The following is a 22,953-nucleotide window of genomic DNA, read 5'->3' as shown; positions in this document are numbered from 1 at the left end:
ATGTATGTATGTATGTATGTATGTATGTATGTATGTATGTATGTATGTATGTATGTATGTAATGTATGTATGTAAGTGCGTGCGTGCGTGCGTGCGTGCGTGCGTGCATGCATGCATGCATGTATGTATGTATGTATGTATGTGTGTATGCGTGTGTGTGTGTATATATATATTAGAGATGTGCCGATCAGGTTTTTTCCTGCCGATTCCGATCACCCATGAGGGCTGATCACTGCCGATCACCGATACCGACCACATAATTATTATTTTTTTAATCATAAGCACTACCAGTTACATTATGTAGAAAAAGGAACCATTAATTCACCTTAATTTAAACAAAAACTTGTTTTTAATAACTTTTTCCAAGAAAAAAACAAAACAGGCATTGTGCAAATTGTACTGCTATCGGTAATACTATCTTTAACAGACTGAAAACATATGAAGGCTCTGAAGAGGCTAAATAATAATAAGTGTCAAAATAAGACCTCTCAACATTGCCAAAAAATTCAAGTATAAAATGTTACATTCAAATGCAAATACAGCTTACATTACAATAAACAATCCTGAGTTACTGAATGAGAATTTCCTGATAGCATAGCTAGCTGATTACTGCTAGTTCTGATTGACTGTTTCTGACTGAGCGGAGTAATTATGCAGAACAGGGAGGAGTTCGATTATTTTTTCAGAGATTATCTGTCTCATGTGAGGACAGCGAAAGTTTATTATGTATGTAAAAGGTATTTTTTAAGTTAGATGCTGCAGCTTTAAGCAGAGGTTCGGTGTGAGAGTCACTACCAGGTGGAGCAGAAGCGGCGCTCCGTCTGTGAAATATTACTACCTGTAGCGTGTAGCAGCAGTTCAACAGTGAGAGCAGAACCAACGTTTTACATCGCAGCTCGAAGACTTAAATAATTTTGCGGGTTATTTGTTTAGCTTTCTGACCGTCATGCTAATCCGGGTGAGTGTTTGTAGCTGTGCGCTGCTTTACCTGCTATCTGATCCTCCATATGTCTTTTACTGCAGTGAGCCTCGATGTAGCCAAACTCCGTCAAGTATGCCATTGTTTTTATGCCTTATTAGATTCGTCGTGTTGATGCATTTTGACATGCTTCACCCCACGTGCTTAAATTTTCCGCCGCAACACGCAAACTTCCCCATACACTCAGTGCGTTATAGTTCCACACCACATTGCTTGTAGGATTTGTTGCTACGCGTTTATGCCATGCGAAGGAAAGAGGAGACCAGCTGCACAGGAAGGCAGCGAAATGAGAAGCAGGTGATCAGTTTGTGTGATCGGCAACAAGAGACCATGATCGGCGATCACTGATCATACACTTTTTCACGGAAATCGGCCGATTATGATCGGTAGCCGATCGATCGGCACACCTCTAATATATATATATATATATATACATATACACACACACACAAAACGTGGACTTCCGTTACACCTATACACTTACAAACAAAAAAGAACACCCATGCATCGTCTTCCATGCAGACTTAAATCCTAAGAATTCTTTATACAACTTCACAACAGTTTGTAGCTATTATTTCCTTTCTCTGTGATGTCATGTGTATCACAGGGTATTTGTGTCTAGCATTATGCACCAAGCTAGCACCAAGCTTTGGTGCTTGGGCCGTGTATCGGTTTGGATTTATTTTGTTTTTGTTTTTGCTTTTCGAAGATCTCCCCTTCTCTTAACACCGTGATGAAGGCGCCAGTTGAAAGCACTGTGGAGAACGAAAGAATGCTTTTAGAAACGCTACAATTTTCAGCAATGAATTCCAACTAACTGAAAATAACCAGTGATTACTAACCAAAGACCCAGTAAACTATTAAATTTCAAGGACTGATTTCTGCTCTTTCTTCACAGCAAAGTGATTTATTTTTGTTTCCATTTTTCATTTGTTTTTGATTAACATGGTTGCTTTTGTTGAAGGTCATCTGACAAAAAGGAAAAGCGCAAAATAAAATATCAGGACTTGAAAATTGTTGGGCTGTCACACCATGTAGACTAAAAGAACAACGTCTACTCCATCATTATGCATAGGTGATAACAGATTGATATTTTAAGTTAAGATGCGAATTATATGTTTCCTCAAATGTAGAAATCAAATAAAATGATAATTTGAAAATCCACCTGGCCTAATAGTTCTGAATCAATACTATAACCTTTTGATTTAGGGACTATTGCAAATTTGTGGAATGATTTGTGGAGTTAATGTCTGTAAATAAGACCATCAATAAAAAGTTTCCAAAGGTATTTTTATTCACACATATTGAATAACATTCATACAAATGTGTTCATTTGTATGATTTTGACATATATATTGAAGTGCATTAGCTCATAAATATTATGTTATGGTTTTCACAATAATTGGAAACATGGATAATTTTTGTGTAGTAGAGCCACTGCTAAATGGCATCCATATCACAATACCAAGGCCAAAATTTCAGCTGACCAAAAACATAAAGTAAATACATAAATAAAACCTTTATCACTAGTGTCTGATAGAACGATAAATTCTTCTCTCCACTTGAAAATACTGGAGGAGAATTGAACTTTGACTATGCAGCAGGATGATAACCCAAAGCAACTTTTTGAGACAAGGCCAGGTTGGTTTTGGTGACTTTTCTTCCTTAATAAAAAAATAATAATTTGAAAACTGCATTTTATTTTCAGCTAGACCATCTTTGATATTAATATTGGCGAAAAGAAAAGCAAAAATAGCGGTCAAAGGGGGAAAATATGCCCTTTTTATACCCTTTTTTCACAGCTTTGTACCTTTAAATCTGACCTACATTCTTTTTTTTCTTTTTTTTTAATACTTTAAAATTAGATTAAAGTCTTCTCCAAAAGTATTGGAAAACAGATTTGCATTTGCACCCTGCCAAGTGGAAACGCACTTCTGTAATAACTTACTATGTTTACTGACACCCTTGAATTACCGGAGCAGCACTTGAGAGTCGTTTAAAGATTCTGTGCCCAAGCTGAAGAGACATATTTAGCCAGAAAACACCCACATTATTACATTAACTCCTAGCCCTTAATTCAATGCAACTGCGTCAATAGCTGCATTCCCAGACGATTACCAGAATAGGGGGTTAAAGGAAACCGGATTAGAGGTGCTTGATTTAATTACACCTCTTTTAGCATCAAGCTTGTTTCTTTAAATCACCTGTATTAAGGCAGATTCATAATTCATATGTTGAGCTCACTCAGATTTGCATTCTCTTCAACATATTAATAGGCTTTTTCAATCAACTTAGCGCCTGCAGCTTAAGAGGATGTGATCACTTCATTTCTTAGAGCAGAAATGTCTTTTTTTAAATTATTTTACTTCAGTCATACTCCAGTTGGCTTTGACAAAGTTATTACCACACTCCAAGCAAAACATCCCAAGGATAAACTCCCCTTGAGATTGTAAGGAAAAAAAAAGAAAAAAAATCTGAAGTGCATAAAGTAGGCGTACGAGGGGGCAGGACAGCTTGATGAAGTGCGTGATGATGTGTCCATTAAAGTGCAGGCCAGAACATTAAACAGTATGGCGGAGTTTGTGAAAGGTCAACGCTCAAACGGGTTTGTAAATATTGATCTTCCCTTTCTGTCGTCGTGAACTCTGCTCCAGCATCCATCTAGATCCTCCTCTGTGCAACGAAGACAAAGAGAGACAAACAATGGGGAAAAGGAAAACAATAGGATGGAGAAGTAGCGCTCGCTGGTCATTTTATGTGAGACATTACTCGCCAGCGCTGCTTCACTGAACTCTCTACTCTCCTGAGCAACAAGGGTTTCCACCTTAAAGCAAAAAGCAAAAAAACAAATGTACTTAGCAACTTCATGATCAAAAAACTATTAAAGAATTGTGCTACATTTTTGAGAGTAAGATAATTGTAAGATAATTGTTTAATGTTTTATTATACATAATGAATAATACATTATACATAAATATTTACATGTACGACGCAAGTCACGGTATGTCAGTTTATAGGATATTTTTCTGTCATGTTAAATAACTAAAACTGGTAGATGATGACCTCTGAAAATCTCAATAAATACAACTGGTTCCAATAAACAAAAACAAACAAAAAAGAAATGTAGTCACAGAGAGGAAAATATTTATGTCTTTTTTTAGTTAGTAAAAACTGCCAAAAAGAAGTATGTAAAATGGAAATTGAAGTGAATGGGCAGTATTATTATTATTATTATTATTATTATTATTATTATTATTATTATTATTATTATTATTTAATTAGGGCTGTAGATGCTGAACAAACAGGATAAACAGATTAATAGTGATGTATAGCCAGTAATTACAATTACCCAAGAGCTGAGAAAGTTTGTTGCTATTTCATGCCTCAAAATGTCCTTATATGAAATGTATATATCTTTTCGGAAAATGAGCAATCAAAGAAATATTTGCTCTGATATCCATTTAGAGAAAACAGGACTAACTGTAGAGCAGTCCCATGTGGGATTGAGTGGACCCCGGTGTGACCTTTTTACCCTGCATGCAGGCACAGAGGGCTTTGAGTGGTCCCATGTTCTGGTGGCATTGACTTACAATAGGAAAAGAAATCATCTAAATCCATGAGAATCTCCTCAGAGTACACAAGGACTTTCTTTTTGCCGTGAAATCTTACCGTCTTACGTTGCTATTTGCTATTATTTTCGTTGCGTTTCCGAATGATCTTGTCCAATACTAAGTGTTCAAGCCACAACCACATTCTTTATGTATTTTAGGCTTCACAGAATGTTCAACAATTGAAAAGCAATGTAAAATCACAAGCCTACACATTGGATTTTTTACACAATGGAGATGTCCAGGGGTGAAACAGATCTGCTAAGAACAAAGTGCAACAGAAGTTTATTGGAAAAAAGAGTTGGATGATTTGACAGATTTGTAGAGTCAAATTACAACAGCCACTTCTGTTTAATATCTTTACCAGCAAAACTACTACATATTTTCTTGAGTGTTAATTTGCAGATCACTGCAGCAATGTTTCCCTCATGTTCGTATTCTTTCTTAGTTCATCCCCTAGGTTAATGCTAAATATTTTGATTGCCAATCATTTATGCGCTGTGTAGTCTTAACACGTAAACTGGCATCCCATGTGGATCATGTACCTCAGACATTGAGCCGTTTGTCTTTGCTCCTTTTTTGTTTGTTTGTTTTTATGAATATAACTTCTGCTAAATATCCCACTGGCAAGAAGCGGCAAACTGAAGAAGATCTTACCCAATCAAGGATTGTTTCCCCTGCTGTGGGAGTTGATTAAGTCTTGTGCTGGTGAAGCTGAGCCTACAAATCAATTTGCACCTCACACAACAGCCTCGGCTCATGCAACTATACGTTCGCACTGACTGAGATAAAACAGACTCCTGCACTGTTTGCTATACTTTTCAGGAAGCGTATTCCCTCTCCATACATGCTCAACACTTACATCATGTTTCTGAAATAACCGACCAAAGCTCAGCCATGGCTATTCAGCCTGTTTATTTATTTGAGTGTTTGAATTTGTGAAGTTTTACATCATTTCATGTTTGGTGCACAGCAGCATCACAGTGCCGCTGCGCCTTTTATGTTGTTTTTCAAAGTCGAGGAGTTCTTCAAAATGACCCTTTCTCTGGTTTTTGGTAATTATGAAGATTTGACATTCCGTTTTTCTAAGTGTGAACGTTATGTGTCAAACTGCATCAACACGCCCCATTAATTTTCTACTATGAGGAGCAAGCCAAGGACATGTAGGCGTTTGTATTTTTATTTTGCCAAGTCGTGATTTGGATGTACCGAAACTTGCCTATTTTGACCTCCATGAATGTGCAAAAATGGAAGTGCAGGATGCCGAGCTCCCATTCACCGAAGCATTAAAACTGCTATTGGCTTCCAGTACAAGTTGACCTAATTTAGTACATAGAAAACACTATTACACACCTGTAGTACCTGATCAATACATTAAAAAAATGCGCTCAAAAAGCACATTTTGAGCTTAAGATTAATAGCTTATCCCTCTTGCTTGTTTCAGACCCATACGATGACGACCTGAAGGTGAAGACCCAAAGGCCACGATCAGCTGACCTGCCAGGTGTGTTTCAGGCACAAACAGGTGAGTGTTAGGAGTGTGAGGTAGTCTTCGCTTCCTGGAGCAAATGAAGAACAACTTGACCTCCGAAAGTTGTCATGTACCTGAAAAGTTTCAGTTCTTTGTGTGCTTGCACAGTGGGACGACTTAAAGAAGCCACCCTTGATTAATTATAGACCCATTCAAAAACTGAATATTTTCGAAATCCATTTGTTTTAGGAGCTTTATCACTAAGTGAAAGACGTTGCATACTGTATATTAATTACCCACAGATGGATGCTTGGAAGCCTTATTTTTGGTTATTTATGGTGATTTTCCACTTACAGCTAATGAAAACATTACCATAGTAACATTAGAATACTACATCAGTCCATATTTTTAAAGAATAGAAATATATGCTTAATGAAAAGTATGTTTAATACCCACCTAGAGGCTGTTATTTTCAGAAGCACCTCTTCCCTCACTCAGCTCCTCCAGACTAGCGTTGGCAACAATTAGCAAGCTAATTGTATGAACTACTTCTCACTCCAATGCTAAAAAGAACGATTGTAAACTACATAATGGAGGACCGTTGTTGTGATGACATCAGAAAGTGTTGGAGCTTTTTGAAGGCAGAGGCCAGTTTTAATTCATCAAATTCAGTTAAGTTATGTTTGATTTGAATACAGCATTTTTTATAACAACTGAAGGTTGCATAGTTACTTTATTGTGCTAGGAAATGACACTAAGTGACAGGAAAATACATAAAGCATAATACAAAAATGACACACTTAAAAACCGTGTGTCATTTTTCTTCCACTTCTCAGTTGGGCACAGATTTATGTTGGTGTATTAGATACCATCCCTATGAATTACACTCTAGCTTGTAGTTCTTACAAAATATCAAAAGGTTCAAGATGTTTGAATACATTTGCAAGGCACTGTATGTGGTTTAAGTTGAGACTTCTAGCATTTGAAGAAAAGAGAACGCTTTCTATCTTAAAGAATCCAATACTTACCTGGACTAGGATTCATGGAGACAATCGTTTGAAAAAGCCACCGCTGTGCTGAGGAGGGAGAGCCTACGGAGAGGGAAACCCCCGTTTGCATCTTGTCCTTCTCAACTGCTCTCCCCTCCTGCTCTTCCTTGCTCCTCCCCTCTCTTCCTCTCCTCCAGGCACGCGTGATGAGCTTAAGCCCTGACTCACGGCATGTTAATGAAGATGTAATGCGATTAACGGACATGCAATTAATTCAATTTCCTCCTCTGCCGTGTGATGACGCCCCGATCAAAGGACACGAAGCTCATAAACAATTTAAAAGGGGGGAGAGGAAATTTACAGTTGTGTTCAATTGTTGATTTCAAGGGCACAACTGAGTGGGAGCAATGGGACCCTCGCCACAGCTGGCTGGAGAATTGCACATCAAGGGCAAGCACTCGGACTTGTATGGGTGCTAAAGATGTTTTTCTATGAATTATGATTCAAAATTTATTTATTTATTTTATTCTTCAGACTGCTCATATAGGATTTCTTTTCCTCGACAGGCCTATCTGCAGTGATGACCTACAGCTTTTGTCTTTTTATGATAATATTAGTATCTTTCTTCAGATTTGGATCTAGCAACAATGCTGCCACATTCCATATGAATCCATTATTTTTCAGAAGTCTGTCGCGTTTTAGTTGGATTGTCAATTTGATGGGTAACAAGTGAAAGAAAAATGCCAGTGGAAATAATCTAGATTTTAAAATGTAACATGTAGGGCTGTCAAAGTTGAGGCGTTAAACCACAGAAGTAAAATTGAGTTTAACCTTGTTGTTTTTCTTACACACAATTGAAGCACATGTTCTGTGCTGTAGTTTGAATGTTATTCCTGCTCTGTTTCAGTTTTTTTCTCTGTGGGGCTAATATGCCATTAATTAAAATGTCATCTCTGAAAACAGCTCCACTCTCTCTCTCCCTTGCTGTCCACTTCTACTCTTCTGATCTACTCTGTAAATGGTGCTCACAGTTGACAGGGAGAAGAAATGGGAAGATACCCAGAATTATTTTACTGTTGTAGACAAAAACAACATGGCAAAACATAATTTGCTTTCATTGGTTCCTCTATGAACCAATGAAAACAACATGAAAATGATTAAATACAAAAACATCAGACACAAGAAATAGTTCCAAGTTATGCCAGTTAAATCAAAAAAGATTTACTCTAAACAGCAGGTTTAAAATCTATCCATCTAAAACATTTTTGAGCTTGATCCAAATAAGCTCTGCAGACTTTTATGACTTTTAGTTTCAATAAGCTCTTCCTAATAAATCTTCCTCAGAAAAACTTGTCATGACCTTTTGCAGTCAAAATGGGAAACCAGCACAAACATAAGATGTATCTTTTGCACCATTCCCCTCATCATTTGTGTTGTTTCAATGCTCATTGGAATATTATGAACATATTATAAGGTTTCTTAGAAATCTGCAATTAATCATAAACTATGGCCAACATGTGATTTATCACAATAAAGTATTGTAATTGATTGACAGCCCCTGTTACATAGTGGGTGTTAAGCAAGTAAGATAAATAGCCTAACTAAAGAAAACATTTTTTTTTACTGCACTCATAAAATGTTAATCTTAATAGTATTGTGAGCATAAAATTGAAGAAAAAATGTCCTCATTTCTTCTTAAAAAAATGTACTATACCCAATATTTTCTCCACATTTCTTCTTTTTCTATAAAATCTTACAGCCTTTTGATCAAACGATTTCCAGTACTCTCTTGTGAATGCAAGGTCTCTCTTCCACTTAGGAACATCCGTTTTCTTGGCTTTTCTATTCCTCAGTCACTTGTCTAAGTAACACCAAGCCCCTGAGAATATTGGACATGTTCTTCTGTTGTTGAGCTTGATTACTCAGACGGATGCCATTTGACAGAAATGCAGGCGTTTTATTGCTTTTGACTTCCCCTGTATGTGATAGTTTTTTCTATACTTTGGAAGATGCATAAAGGTAACTTAGTCATATGTAGTAACTTAACTAAGAGATAAATTTAGTCAGTAACATTGTTTATTAAAGAGAGTAGCATGATTACCAAACCGAAATAGCACAAACAAACTGATATTGTGAAAATGGGCAAAATTAAGACTTTTGTGAGATGTTTATCTTGGAATGAGATACATACACATTGTGCCTACAGCAATATTAGATTTTAAAATGGACTATGCAATATTTCTATAACTTTCTTGTTCATTTTACTTGCTCCATTTCTCCTAACAACATCTCCAAAATGAATTCCACACTTTAATACACTAATAAGAGTACATCCTACCATCCAAGCAAATTATCGCTAAATAGAAATAGAAAATATGGCACTTCCTTTGATCTAAACATAGCATAAGTTTGGTTAAAAAGTGAAAGATAAAAAAAAAAATCCATATAAGGACTTGGGCTCATTGAAAAAAAAAAAAAAAGAACTAAAATGCAGAGGATCGTCTTTCAGCCTAAACATCTCCCTCCTTAGGTGATCCGGCGGCAGAGGAGTGGTCGCCGTGGAGTGTGTGTTCTCTGACGTGTGGGCAAGGCTGGCAAGTGAGGACGCGGTCCTGTGTCTCCTCTCCTTATGGCACGCTTTGCAGTGGTGCTCTGCGGGAGACGCGCATGTGCAACAACACAGTTTCCTGTCCTGGTGAACCTGGAATCATAAGTGCAGGTACGGCAAATAAACATTTCGGCTGCATTCTATAAAGGCCCCGTTGGAACCTGTTGGGTTTTTTGTGCTTCTTCTTTGCATTTTCTTAATTGGTAAATTTCCTGACATTGTACAGTGCTCTTACTTTGAGAAGTCCTCCTGCTGCCTGTTGAAAATGTCCCTCTATCTTGCACTCAGCCAATGAAATGCAGCACATCTCAAAATGTTGATGTTTCCTTTTGAGTTCTTCTGTTTTTTTACTTTTGCACTTCTTCATTGATGCTGAAAATAGGTTAACACACCTATAATGTCCATGAAAAAGGCTGTTGTTGTCAGTTGGCATAGTATGTTCAGCATGAATGTAGTGCAGTGCGGTATGCATCATGGATCAAAGTCGATCAAGCTAGAAATGCACCCGATTCTGGTTAAAAGGTTAACTTAAAGTGACGTTCAAACTCTTTTTAGTTTAGTTTGTCGGGAAGTTCAGACGTATAGAGACTGACTCCTTAACCTTATCTCAACTGCTCCAATAGACCTACCACTTCTCTGAAGTACACAGTGCATTGCCCCTAAATTTAGAGATTTCACTCTAAACATAGCTCTCATTTTCTATGATTCAATAACAGCCAAAATGGCCACACATACATAGACGAGAATATTTGATTGTTGACCGACTGATTGCCTAAACTTCAGTGATAAGTCCTTAAAACGTTAAAAGATTCTATCTTTGTTTGAGTTTAGATGTAATCACTTTCCTTTTAGATAGACTGACAGCACTAATAACGAGGTCAATTCTGCTCGTCTTTGATTACCAGCATATACTGGCTTTTGTTCAACGAAAGGCTGAAGGGCTTCCAGTCCGGCACTTCTTTGATTGGGCTGATTGCAGTTGAAACTTAGATCTTGATGAGGCTGCAGGGCAACCTTTGTTGTTTTACCATACTTGCATTTTTCTCTCCAGTGTTGTTAGTCATGTGGGCCCCTTTGACAATCTTATTTGTGATTGTTGTGCACAAATCTAACTTGCGCCCACATGTTGACTTCACCCCTAAGTGTTGAGAAACTGCAACATAAGGTAAAGTTTTTAAATTCCTTGGAGAATCAAAAGGAAGTCGATAAATACCTAAAAGAAATAATTTAACAACTTAATTGTATTTTTTTTCTGATTATTCCAGTATTTTCTGCTTTTGATATATTTTTTAAACCAATTATGATCGTTTCACAGTGCGCTACAGATTGCTTGCAATATTCTGAATACTAAAAGCGTTGTGTGCATACAAAGACTGAAATTGATCTGTTTTCCTAATTCTAGATAAGCTTCATTTTGGCAGGTTTCCTTGCGTTTTTGTTTGGGTTTTCTAGACGTCCTATTTTGCACCATTTGAAGTTTCACATAGGATTCAAGTGTTGAGTGTTTACTGATCCAGCCTTCCTCCCCACAAAAAGCGAAAGGGAAAATTTGCCTTCCTTGTCAGTGCATATGCTAATCTTGTCTTTATGCAAATTTACCAGGCCGATTTGTATGTCTAAGCACCTCATTTTCCATTCCGTGTCGATAGTAATATCCTCAGCTGCTCCTTTGATGGGATATTGGTTGCTGTGTTATGTTCCGTTTATTATTTCATTTTGCCCTCGGTTCCTCTGATGTTTTCTGACATGGTTGTGGAGGGCTTTATTGGCACTCATGGGACTGCCAGAATAGGATAGCGCCAATATTAAGTAAGTAGGATTGTTGGGATGATATCAGAAGAGCTCAGTGAACTTGCATTTGACTTTTTCTACTGCTCCAGAAAGTGTTTGGAATGAATTTCTACATTTGTTTATCTATTGTCAACGCTGACAACAACACACTCTTGAAAGAGGCATAAATATACATGGAATGTATACATGGAGGCTAATTAAGAATGTAAGTAGCTACATTTTAGCTTGCGGAAAATCTCGGTGGCAGTTAAAGATACAGGAGATATACATAGCTTTCTTCCCAGGCTGATGAGGCTCGAGGGTGCTGCAAGGCAAAATCAAATTAACCTAGTTGTCTAACTTATTTACACACCCAGTTAAAAGTGAGGTGGGTGTATGCATTGGTAGACATCGTAAGAAAAATATGGGTGTGTACCGTGGTGAGCTAATAAAACCGAAGACAATATCTGATGCTGTTTCAAGAGTCCTGTACAGCAAATGAGATATTTCAGTTTTGTAAGGAGTCTGGGATGCTTTTAATCACATGTAGGTCACCGAAAAGCTACAGATTTGTCAAATCTGAACTGGATTATTGTCCGAGATCTACAAAAACTTTATTCTACAAGAAAAAACAGATGACTGGATTGCAGTATTCTAGACGGATTACATATTCTTAAAGAACCTGTTGCCCAGTCCAATATTTTCACAAGTATTTCTACTGACTGCAGGCGAGAGCAAATAAGAACTCTACGCTTTCTGATTTTTTTTTTTTAACCAAGTAATATGATATGACCAAGCAACTCTATGCCAAAACTTGGTCAACAACTGATGAAATTCAAACTAAAGGATAAAAATACAAAGCTTAAACTGAAAGGAAGCAAAGTCGTTATAATTCAGCAATTTAAAATAACTAGCAGCTTTTTATCCCAGGGTAATAAGGACTAGTTATACAAATATAGCGTATATTTCATGCTCTGAAAACATAAAAAATCTTTCAAAACTAGCTGTGATTGTTGTCCTTCGCTGAGTTTGTTACGATGTGGTGAGTTTGTTACCCTTTCTCTCAAAAGTATTGAGAGAGTAAGTACTATTTATTGTCTGCAGAAGAGTGCAAACATTAAGGAAAAGTGCTTTGGACAAAAAAAAAAAAAAAAAAGCCAATGTAGTGGAAAATACACATTTTCTTCTCTCAGCCTTTCATGTGGAAAAACTTCTAAATTAATGGTCTGCTGATGATAAGTTTTAAGTAATAGTCTCTCTTGACAAAAGAAACTCGGCAGTAATTGGTTTGGCAAATTAACTTTTTTTTTCTTTTTTTTTTTTTGTGAGTGTGATTGAGTATACGGTTTACATGGCCCAAAGTATGGGAGTGGGGTAGTACTTCAGCTCACATTGTATTACGCTACAGCTCATTTACCATAGATCCAGTGGCATTTAAAACATTGGTGCAGCAATAGCATATCATGAATACAGTCCATTTGGGTCAGTGCACAGTCAAATGTTACAACACACACTTCTAGTAATCATCCCAGCAATGGGCCAAGAGTGCAGCCAAGGATGCAACAATGAACTCATTACAGATTTATGATTGCATGCAAATATACATTGACACATTAAAAGTATATTATTGCCTCTTCCCCTCAAAAATAGTGAAACAAAAATATCCAGCCATGGTGTTAACCTGCTGTAAGAATATAACGACTGTGTCTAATTACGGTATGCTCATCTTAAAGTTAGGTAAGAGAGGAAAAAGAATGTTGTCATTTTCCTGAGATGTAAATTAGTGATCATACTTAACAGCTGCTGTATAAGCAGGATATTGGCTATTGTTATACACCGGTTTATGATTAGATGTTTTTGTTCAGACAGGACAAACAACCATGCACGCACACCGTGGTGCGTGGTGTCCTATGCACACGGTGTGCATGGGACAACCATGCACACCATGTTATGTATGTCCCATGTCAAAATTCAACCAATCTTTGTCTGACATTAAAAATTTGTGTGTGCATCCAAAGGATTTAACTACGAACCCCCCAAAAATGTCAGAGACAAATGTTTTTTCACCGTGCTGTACAACCAGGCTAAATCTGATCCTACATAAATGTTTGAATATGTTTGAATGCTTGAGGCTGACAACTCTCCTCGCAAAAATAAACACAGGCCAAGAAAGCCGGTTCAGTATTTATATTCATCAAAATATGCTGGTACAACCGGTTCTAGATCAAAACCGGTCCCAAAGTAAAATTTGATAAATATGCATTGCATTAAATGATTCAGAAAATCTCAAATGCTCTGAAGTTATCCATAACTTTTACAGCATCAGGTCTTTTGGTTAAAGCAGCACATACACTGATAACACGTTTTTTTTCTTCTGAATTTAAGAACATCTCACTATTTACCAGCTCCACATATCCCCACACTTTTTAAATCCCACTATCTTCCCTCTCTCTATCTGCTTTCTACTGCTGCTCCTCAGAGCGTTCCTTCACAGAGGGGCTTTAATTATTTATTGCAATGATTTATTTAGCTTTGCTCAACATAGAAGCTGCAATCTTCATCCCCCTGTCTCTAAGTTTCTCCAGCTTGGTCGTACACCCTCCTTTTGCCCCTCCTCGTCTCTACATCCTCCTTTATTTTGCTCTCTCTCTCTTTTTCCAGCATCTCTTCAAATGCTTACCCCTCTTTCCTGGACTTCCTCTCATCCAAGGGCTTTTTCCTGAGGTTTCTCCCTGAATATTTCAGAATGTTCTAATCCGTCTTCATGCCCTCAGTTTCTAGATTCCTCAATGGCCCAAACTATGAGCCACACAGTGTTTTAATGTTTCTTCTCATTTGTTATATTAACTATATCTCTCCTCTGTTTCTTCCTTATATTGTTGCAAAATATTTTCTTCTTTTTTTGCACCATTTATTCACAATAAGTTTGGTGTGTAAAACTCTAATACATAGAGTGATTTGCAAATGTATTTACTGACTTTGATGTTTTTCGCATTTTGTCACAGTATAACCACAAACTATATTGCACTTTTTTTTTTTTATAACTGACCAACCCAAAGCCGTGCATAGTTTCCAAATTAAAAGAAAATCACACACGGTTTCCAAAGTATTTTTGCAAATAAAATAGTAAAAAATATGTTGTGGATATTTTGTTCAGTTTCAAAATCATTATGTTATGATGTTCTGCTAGTAGTTCGTCACAAGCCACAAAGTAACGCAGCACACTTGTTGAAGGTGTATTTAATTTTTTTTGTGTAATAGTTAGGTGAAATAAAAATGTAAGATTTTAGACCAGTGGTTCTTAACCTTTTTTTGAGGTACCGAATTCATATGCGCATTCACCCTTCTTTTGTGATAAATAAAAATTTTTTTTTTCCAAATTCAAGACATATGGGTGACCTTTTAAGAAGACAAAAGTGATGGAACAACACATCTTCTTGGGTCACATCTTCTTAAAGTGACCCAACTAGACTGTAGTTGGGTCACTTTAAGAAGATCACGAAGTCTTCTTAAAAGGTAGAGTCTCTGAGAGCAGTTCTTCAAAATATAGTCAGTGTTTTCAGCAAAGTTGAGCTGACTGTCCAGGAACGACCCAAGGTATTTAAAATTTGCCACAGTTTCAACAGGTTGGCCATCAAGAGAAACTGGAACCACTTTAAGGTCTTGTTTAGATTATTTAATTAGCTCTACATTCTTAAGATAATGAAAAATGTATAATAAATAAGACTGCGGTATTCTGATTTAGTAATGTAATTATATTAGTTGTGTTACCACCCCCACGCCACTAGAGGCAGTAGCAACCCGGAAAAGATGCGACTAAGGAGTAGATTTAGAAGTACACTGAAAGCTACAGAATTTGGTAAAAACTGTGAGCTTTGCTGAAGTAATTAAAGACACAAGTTCAAATCCATGCTGAGAGTGGAACTCCTTCAATCAGGGCTCCTCCGCAGCTCTGATTGGCTAAGCAATGTAACGTGATCCTCTGCAGCAAGTGATGGCAAAGCGGGGCATCATCACGACTTTACACAAGTGTGTCTTTATCTCCGCGGCAGAGGCTCCACCGAACCCCTGAAACCGACTCATCGAACCCCTGGGGTTCAATCGAACGCAGGTTAAGAACCATGGTTTTAGACCATATGCAAGAAGTTCTGGGTTTCCCCCAGTGTCTCATGTGCCACCAGGCTTTACTTGTGTCCCTTATTTAAGGGTGTTCAGATATTAATCTTCCAGTAACACACATTTTGCAAATGATATTTTAAAAATTTCCTTTCAACTTTAAACATTTTTTTAACTCAAAACACAGCTGATTGACTGCTTTGCGCTCCAACCACCGGGCTTAGCAAGTTTTCTGGGGGAAACCTTGAAGTTCATATAATTTTAGAAGCAAATGTCTCATCTATTTCCTCGTCTTAATTGGAGTTGCATACCTGCCTGCATGACTTCAAATACCACCGCCTATCCCTGACCTTCATTTATTTTATGTAATAACTCAGAGTGCAGCCCTACGCTGTGCCTTTTACTTTGTAATTTGATTTCAGCCTGGAGGTAAGACGGCCACCTCCATCCGGTGTCTTAGGGAATGTGCTCATGCTCATGAGATCTCTTGTTTCTCCCGTTCTCCAACCCCTTTTTGCCTGACCTGGAATGCTCCATCCTTTTTTGCCCTTTATTTCCTCCCTTGCTCATCCCTCAACCCCCATCTCTGTGTCCGTGCGTCATGTTCGTGGGTGTTCGCAGTGCATGGGCAGTGGGAGGAGTGGTCGTCATGGAGTCTGTGCTCTGTTACCTGTGGGCGGGGCTCCAGAACACGCACCAGGACGTGCATGGATGGAGGTGGGGTGACGCCTTGCGGCCAGCCCGACATTCAGACCAAACCCTGCAACATAGCTGTTTGTCCTGGTTAGTACCATCCTCATTAACCTACTGCAGCCAGCCTCTTTCGCTCCTTATGCTTACGCATGCCTTTGTTGTCGCATTAACCAAGCATTTCATGTCTTCTGGTCGGAAGCCTTACATTTGCAAGCATTTGAATGATTATTTTGTGTTGTTCCATCATGGCCCCCTTGACAAAAATGTCCACTTTATGGTTAAAGCGAAGTTCTCGATTTACCGGTCGATCTACGGTCCCACCCTCATCTATGGTCATGAGATCGCGGATACAAATGGCCGAAATGGGTTTCCTCCGCAGAGTGGCCTTAGAGATAGGGTGAGAAGCTCGGTCATCCGGAGGGACTCAGAGTAGAGCCGCTGCTCCTCCACGTCGAGAGGAGCCAGTTGAGGTGGCTTGGGCATCTGGTCAGGATGCCTCCTGGACGCCTCCCTGGTGAGGTGTTCCGGGCACGTCCCACCGGGAGGAGGCCTCGGGGAAGACCCAGGACACGCTAGAGGGACTATGTCTCTCGGCTGGCCTGTGAACGCCTTGGGATTCCCCCGGAGGAGCTGGAAGAAGTGGCTGGGGAGAGGGAAGTCTGGGCCTCCTTTCTGAAGCTGCTGCCCCCGCGACCCGACCCCGGATAAGCAGCAGAAAATGGATGGATGGATGAATGGTCAATATTAGATCTGACAAAAATATCTTATGTTTTATTTAAAATATTTTTTACTTTTATGAAAAGTCCCTTTGATCATCATTTTAATTCTTTCCAGCTCTGAGATTACAAAACTTTTTGTAATTGGTAAAATTTCTTACTGCCTTGCAACAACAAATGATGTCAATTTGCAACGTATAACTTGCAGGCGTGCAATATAACCAAATATTTACATGGTGTATAAAAACACTAGATTTTTTTTTTTTTTCTCTCGTCTCATTTCTGTTTTTGCTAAATGGAAGAATAATTAGACAGCATTTTGGGATAGTTTTCTTTCTTCATATTAAAAGTTTAAACACATACAAATTATGATGATTTCAGGAGAAAAGCAATGTTTGCAATGAAAAATTTTCAATTTGCTTTTTGTTTCACCAATCACAAATAACTGGACAAGAAGCTCCAAAGTGAATGCTATTTTATTTATTTATTTATTTATTTTTAATTTATGTGGCAATCATCAGTAAATCCCACTAAAACACTCAGACAACCTCTCCACAACAACTTGCTTATGCTTGAAATAAGTAAACATAGGAGCACTGGTAAGAGTCATAATAGTCATAATTACTAAAGCAGATTAATGTCAATGAGGCTCAAAAATATGATTAAATGTGTCTTTTAAAAATAAGCATTAACGGGTATTAATTACACTTTTCACATTTCTGGATTAAACGTAGATTTTTTTGTGTGTTTCTAAGTGAAACACACGAAACAAAGACATGAAAGATCTAAAGAAGCTTCTTCAATAACATTCTAACTATTGAATATCACTGTAACAGACTGAACCGATTTCGCCTGACAAAGTCACATGCTGGCAGCAATTAGACGATTCTTCCTGAGACACTTTGACAGGAAACACTGTGCTCTTCTAATATGTGATGAGATCTTGTTACAGTCCCTGTAAATCCAACAAAATACATTTGCATGAACAGCCTCGGCACATAAATCTTCCTAAATACTTATGTTATTTTTATTTTTTTTTTTAAATCTTCAAACCATTACTGGATCTTCTTTCATTTTCTTTAATACAAAAAAAATTACCTCTCTTCACTGTGTGAGTGTATGTGAAAATTGTCTCTTTTTTTTTCCTTTCTACGTTCTTTGACGCAGCTATCCGGCTCTAATAAAGAAACACATAGTAAGAAAAAAAATAGATTGCTTTGGTTAAGTGTAAATTTGAAAATAAATTTATGTGAGCTTTTTTAAAACATTTTTTTTTCCTGTTTTAAAGGTTTTTAGCCTGATTTTATACTTATTATACTTTCCAGTTCCATCTCTATCCATGGTTGGTTTGGTTCAGTTACCTCCCCAGTTGGAGCTCAAAGCTCTTCTCTGTTCTGAGATTATTCATAAAGTCTATTTCCTGTGAAAAAAAAAAAAACTTGCAATAAGTTAAGAGTGCAGCTGTTTCTAATTCTGCTGTCGAGGGTGCCGCCAGCCTTTATTCCAGTCTGTCTAAGATTGTCCAGTTGAAATGTCTTTATCAGCCTGGAGGGGAATAGGACTCGGCCGTGTTTGAGATAAAGTCTTAATGCAAAAGTCTCCTAACAATGGGTGGAGCAAGATTTGAACAAAAAATCCCCGATGCCTGCCCGCCCCTAAGCGACTTGCCAGATACGGCTTAAGATTAAAAAAGTAACACCAAAAGGTAAGTGTTACTTTTCAACAATTTTTGATTGCAGAGTATTCTTTTGTTTGCGCTCGTGCTTTAATTTTTCCTTCGTCGGACTGCGTCTAAAATAATTTCCATCACAAAAGAAAATTTAATTTCGGGATTTCAATTGCTCTGGCTTTTCTGTGTTGCCAGACAAATGGATTCTGAGCTGGAATAGAGTTGTTAATGGATGCACAGATAATAAAACATCAGACAGTTTAAGAAGAGTGGTGTCTGCTTTCTGACTAATAGCCTTTTATTTTTCTGGAATTGATTCGAGTCCGAGCGAGAGTGTGTTTGCTTGGTTCTGTAATCGCCTAAAGCCTTAGAAATTATCACGGCATAAGTGCTTCTTATTTGGAAAGATTAATACTAAGAAGACCCCGTCATTTTCCACTCTTGCATGAATGCTGGTGCAGCTTGAATCTGAGATAGAGCTTTATTATAATTTTTCCTCCCAATGTTCCGGGGCTAAACTTTGTTTTTCTCTCTTTTTTTTTTTTTGTTGGTACTTTTCAAAGCAGAGGTTTTCTAAGGTCACTCCTTAAGAAACAAAACTGTCACTGATGGTGCAAAAACAGGCAATAAAGTTGTTTTTTTGCGGGGTTTTTTTTTAAATAGGGAGAGGCTAATGCTATAATTTAAAGTAGGTCCCCCCCCCGGCTTGTTTTTATGCCTCGCGGTTTTCCGAACAGTTGATGTGAAGTGAAGTTTGGTAGAAAGTGTGTGCGTTTTCTTGCAGGGCCTCAGGGGAGCCTGTGTATTTGCGACTATGTCACAACAGCTTCGGCTTGCGCTCGGGAGTTTAAAGGAGACTGTACTTTGAAATGCTGAACACCAGAATGAGATGTTTTACCACCACTGACCGCAGAAATGAAACTTTGATGGATTGCATTCATTTGCATAAAGTTGCATGTTTATATTTTACGGGCACTAAGCAGCCGAACCTGAACTTCATGTTTTTGAACTCAAGTCGATTTAGAAAACAACATCCCAAAAGTATTCACCCAGCTCCCAAGCAAGGTGGTGACAGTCCTGTAGTGAACGATGGGATGCAGTGATGACGGACTGGTCATTTCTGAAATGTGTTCCTTCCTGCTGAAGTCGACATTTAGTATTTTGTTAAGTAGAAGCGACAAAAGGAACGAAACTGAGGACACATCAGAAGCCACAGATGGCTTTTACTCAAAAGAAAGGGAAATGTCTGAGAAAAATGTTGTGCATATTAAAATAACGGCCCTGCTGATTTTCCTCTCTGTGCTTCCTGTGGTTCCACAATGAGGATTTTTATTTCAGAAAGCCTATATCTAGCTCTCCGTGGGACACGGAGAGCTAGATTTGTGACTTATGAACAGCCAGATGGACTTGTCTTCTTGGGTTTATGATGGAACAGCTTTCTGAAACGAGCTATTGTCTTTGAGACATAGTTCAACTTTTAAGTATTTGCCTTGTGCTTGGCCTGGTCTCCCAATTAGGGTTTGAGGCATTTCTATCCATTGTCTCTCCAGACATTATCCATGTTGGGGAACTGTGAGACTTTTATCTTGCAAGAGTCTGTAACAATCCTCCTTTTGTATTTATTTTTTGTTCTGTTTACAGTTAGTGAGGTGAAGTATTGTTTCTTTCTTCTTTCTCAACTAACAGTAATACATTCCTACTCATTATCAGGTAGAAACATTTTCTTTTTCTGTAAATTCTTTGTCTTCCTAGGTCAGATGATTTAATTGGCTAATTTCTGGAGTTTCAAGGACGCAGAGAAACACACTTTTTTTTTTTCTTTTTTACTGTTTTCTTCAAAAACATATTCATGCTGTCATTGCAGCAGAGCGTAGCTGTGCCTCAGCAGTCTGGATGCTGCTGTTTGCTGTTAATTACGCCTGTCTTGTTATCCTGTTGATAGAACCAAGAAAGTCTCTAGAATTTATGCTTCACAAGTGGATCCCCTTACTGGATCACAAAATGCCTCTGGAAGTTTTCTGTAGTTTGAGTTACTTTTAAAAACCGGTTCTATGTAGTCAAGACTAAACTTGTTTTATTTTGTGTCTTTGCTGCTTTGTACTTGTCTGTTTTTTGTTTCTGTTTTCTACCTTTTCTTCTAAAATAATTTTTTAAAAGGATGTTTACAATGAAAAATTCAAATATAAATGCATACACATCTTGAGGAAGTTGTGTAATGTTTTCACAATTCATAATATAGTTTGAGTGATTTACTATAATCTACTTATTACGCTATGATGCTACAATCATGGCAGTCTTCCTGCAGGAAGTTCATCATACTTATTTGTATAATTAATTGTTCATATTTCTTTTTTTTTTTCTGACCAGAACCACAATCGGTGTAAAATAAAAACTTTTAAATATGATGTACAATTAAAAGAGGCCACTCACACAAGTGATGTAAGCTCTTTTTAATGATGTATGTCCTTAATAGTTTATCTCAAATACTTATTTTTAAGTGTTTTGTATATGCAGTGGCTAATATGAAAATGAAATAAAAAAAATCAATTCCTGGTGACGATGTAATAACATGCTTAAATGGATGATTTTAATTTCCCTTCGATTGGAACTGTTGCATTTATTTTGCAGGATGACGACCTTAAAGTGTTAGTCACACTTGAATCTGGTTTGTCCTTGCTCGGAGTTTTTGTAAAAAAAATAAAAAAAAACAACAAAACAAAACAAAAAAAAATTCTCACAAAAGACATGATTACCCAACGTCAAAATGAAGGTTTGGCAATGACTTCCCTTCTGAAAGAAAGCACACATTTACTGATGTGTGCTTCACCTTTTTCCTTCACGTAATATCCTGAAAATGTAATTTTCAGAAAAAAAATGTTTCTATCTTTAAAGGCCTTTGTATTGTTTTGTTTTATACTATAAATGTAGAAAGGCAGCATGACTACAATACCAAGTGACATTCTTATAATACAGTGCAAGTTTGCTATTCTAGACGTACCTCACTAATTTTCCTATGATCACATTTCTGAATATCAAAACGCAAAAACTGACATTGACATTTTCTGCCAGGTTATGTATATATTTACATTTTGAAGGTCTTGGAACTACAACAAACATTTATAAAAAAGAAAAAAAAAAGGATCTTGCATGCATTTTAAATAAATATATTGTGGGTGGTCTTTAAAGCTTTCGAAATGCAGTATTACCCTTAAAGTTGGATATTGCTGTTTCCAGACACATTCTTCACTTGGTAGACGTTAATCAATAAAATCCTGAAGATACACTATCTGTCAAAAATAAACCACTTTGAGTAAGTATTTTATTGGAAAAAAGAATGAAATATTTTATTCCAACATCAGAGTGAATGGTGTAAGTATGTTTAAAACAGTTTTAAATATATTCTACGTAAACCAAAACTGTGAAATGGGTTTCGTGTGCTGAATTAAAACCCTGCTGCACATATGTGTTGTGTTCACAAGGAAAAAACGAGTCGGTACAGTCAGCAGGAATGTTAGAGGGCCAGTCTGTTGCTGGTTCGTGAGGCATCTGGACACCGAGCCCAAGCAACAATCACATTTGTGCAGATCCACAACTGTCTGCTGTATGTACTAGCACAGAAGAGACAGTTTGTTTGAATTTGATTGAAAAATCCATGTTGTTTCGAAGCTTAGAAGCTGACCTATAATCTTTACTATCGTACATTATTTTAAAATATTATAAAAGCAGCACCTGACAATTAATAATTAGCCTTTATCTGGTATTTAATAAATAAAATGTCTTTAACATTCTTGGCTCGCCTAAATAGCAAAAGTTGAATCTGATGTAACACCACCCGATGTAATGTCTGTTGAGGCCCGGAGTTGAAACTTCTTGTTTCATCTCTTGCTTCTTCATTCAAATCTATTTTCTCATGACTTACTTAACGATCCAGCTTTTGTATCACCGCTGTATTTCGCCCGTATTACTGTTCATCACGTTCTACTCCACACCCGAACAGTCAAGAGCCTTACGGAGCAATATCAAGAAAACATGAACTAAACTGCACTCTCCGTGAACTCTCACAAACAACGTACGAAGCAATTGTTTTAACCCTGTATTTTGGAGCGGACTAAAATATTTAACATTTCCAGAGATGGGGAGTTTGATGCGGCGTGGTGTTGCTTTTCCGTGGATGCGTCCGCAGCCTTAAATTCATTTGTGCTCCACCCTTGAAACTATTTTCTTGCTGCCTGCTCACGTTGTCATCCTCTGGCCTGTTTCTCTCTCTCTCTCTTTCTTTTTCCCCTCCCCACTTACACTCCCCATTTTGCTCTCCTCTCTTGTAAATTCATGTC

General features: G+C 37.5%; 1 protein-coding gene and 1 long non-coding RNA gene across 17 annotated transcripts in view; one reads left to right on the top strand and one right to left on the bottom strand.

Moving 5' to 3' along the window:
- Window positions 1–22,953, top strand: part of adgrb2 (adhesion G protein-coupled receptor B2) — a 280,838-nt gene that overhangs the window by 126,699 nt on the left and 131,186 nt on the right. For 14 of the 16 annotated variants that reach the window (XM_008421604.2, XM_017307461.1, XM_017307459.1 and 11 more), the window contains 3 exons: window positions 6,032–6,112; window positions 9,578–9,766; window positions 16,163–16,324. In XM_008421604.2, coding sequence (XP_008419826.1) covers window positions 6,032–6,112; window positions 9,578–9,766; window positions 16,163–16,324 — 432 coding nt within the window. The remainder of the gene's footprint in view (window positions 1–6,031; window positions 6,113–9,577; window positions 9,767–16,162; window positions 16,325–22,953) is intronic. The other 2 variants (XM_017307460.1, XM_017307465.1) reach the window with 2 other exon arrangements.
- LOC103472167 (uncharacterized) lies at window positions 3,367–9,519 on the bottom strand. Its single transcript, XR_534813.2, has 3 exons — window positions 6,515–9,519; window positions 3,749–3,803; window positions 3,367–3,652 (listed from the first exon to the last, which is right to left on the bottom strand). It is a non-coding gene; the product is annotated as an uncharacterized LOC103472167 (long non-coding RNA).

Source organism: Poecilia reticulata, linkage group LG11 (assembly GCF_000633615.1).
Source record: "Poecilia reticulata strain Guanapo linkage group LG11, Guppy_female_1.0+MT, whole genome shotgun sequence".
NCBI lineage: Eukaryota > Metazoa > Chordata > Actinopteri > Cyprinodontiformes > Poeciliidae > Poecilia > Poecilia reticulata.
Note: the sequence above shows the minus strand (reverse complement) of the source record. Positions and strands in the feature narration are given on the sequence as shown.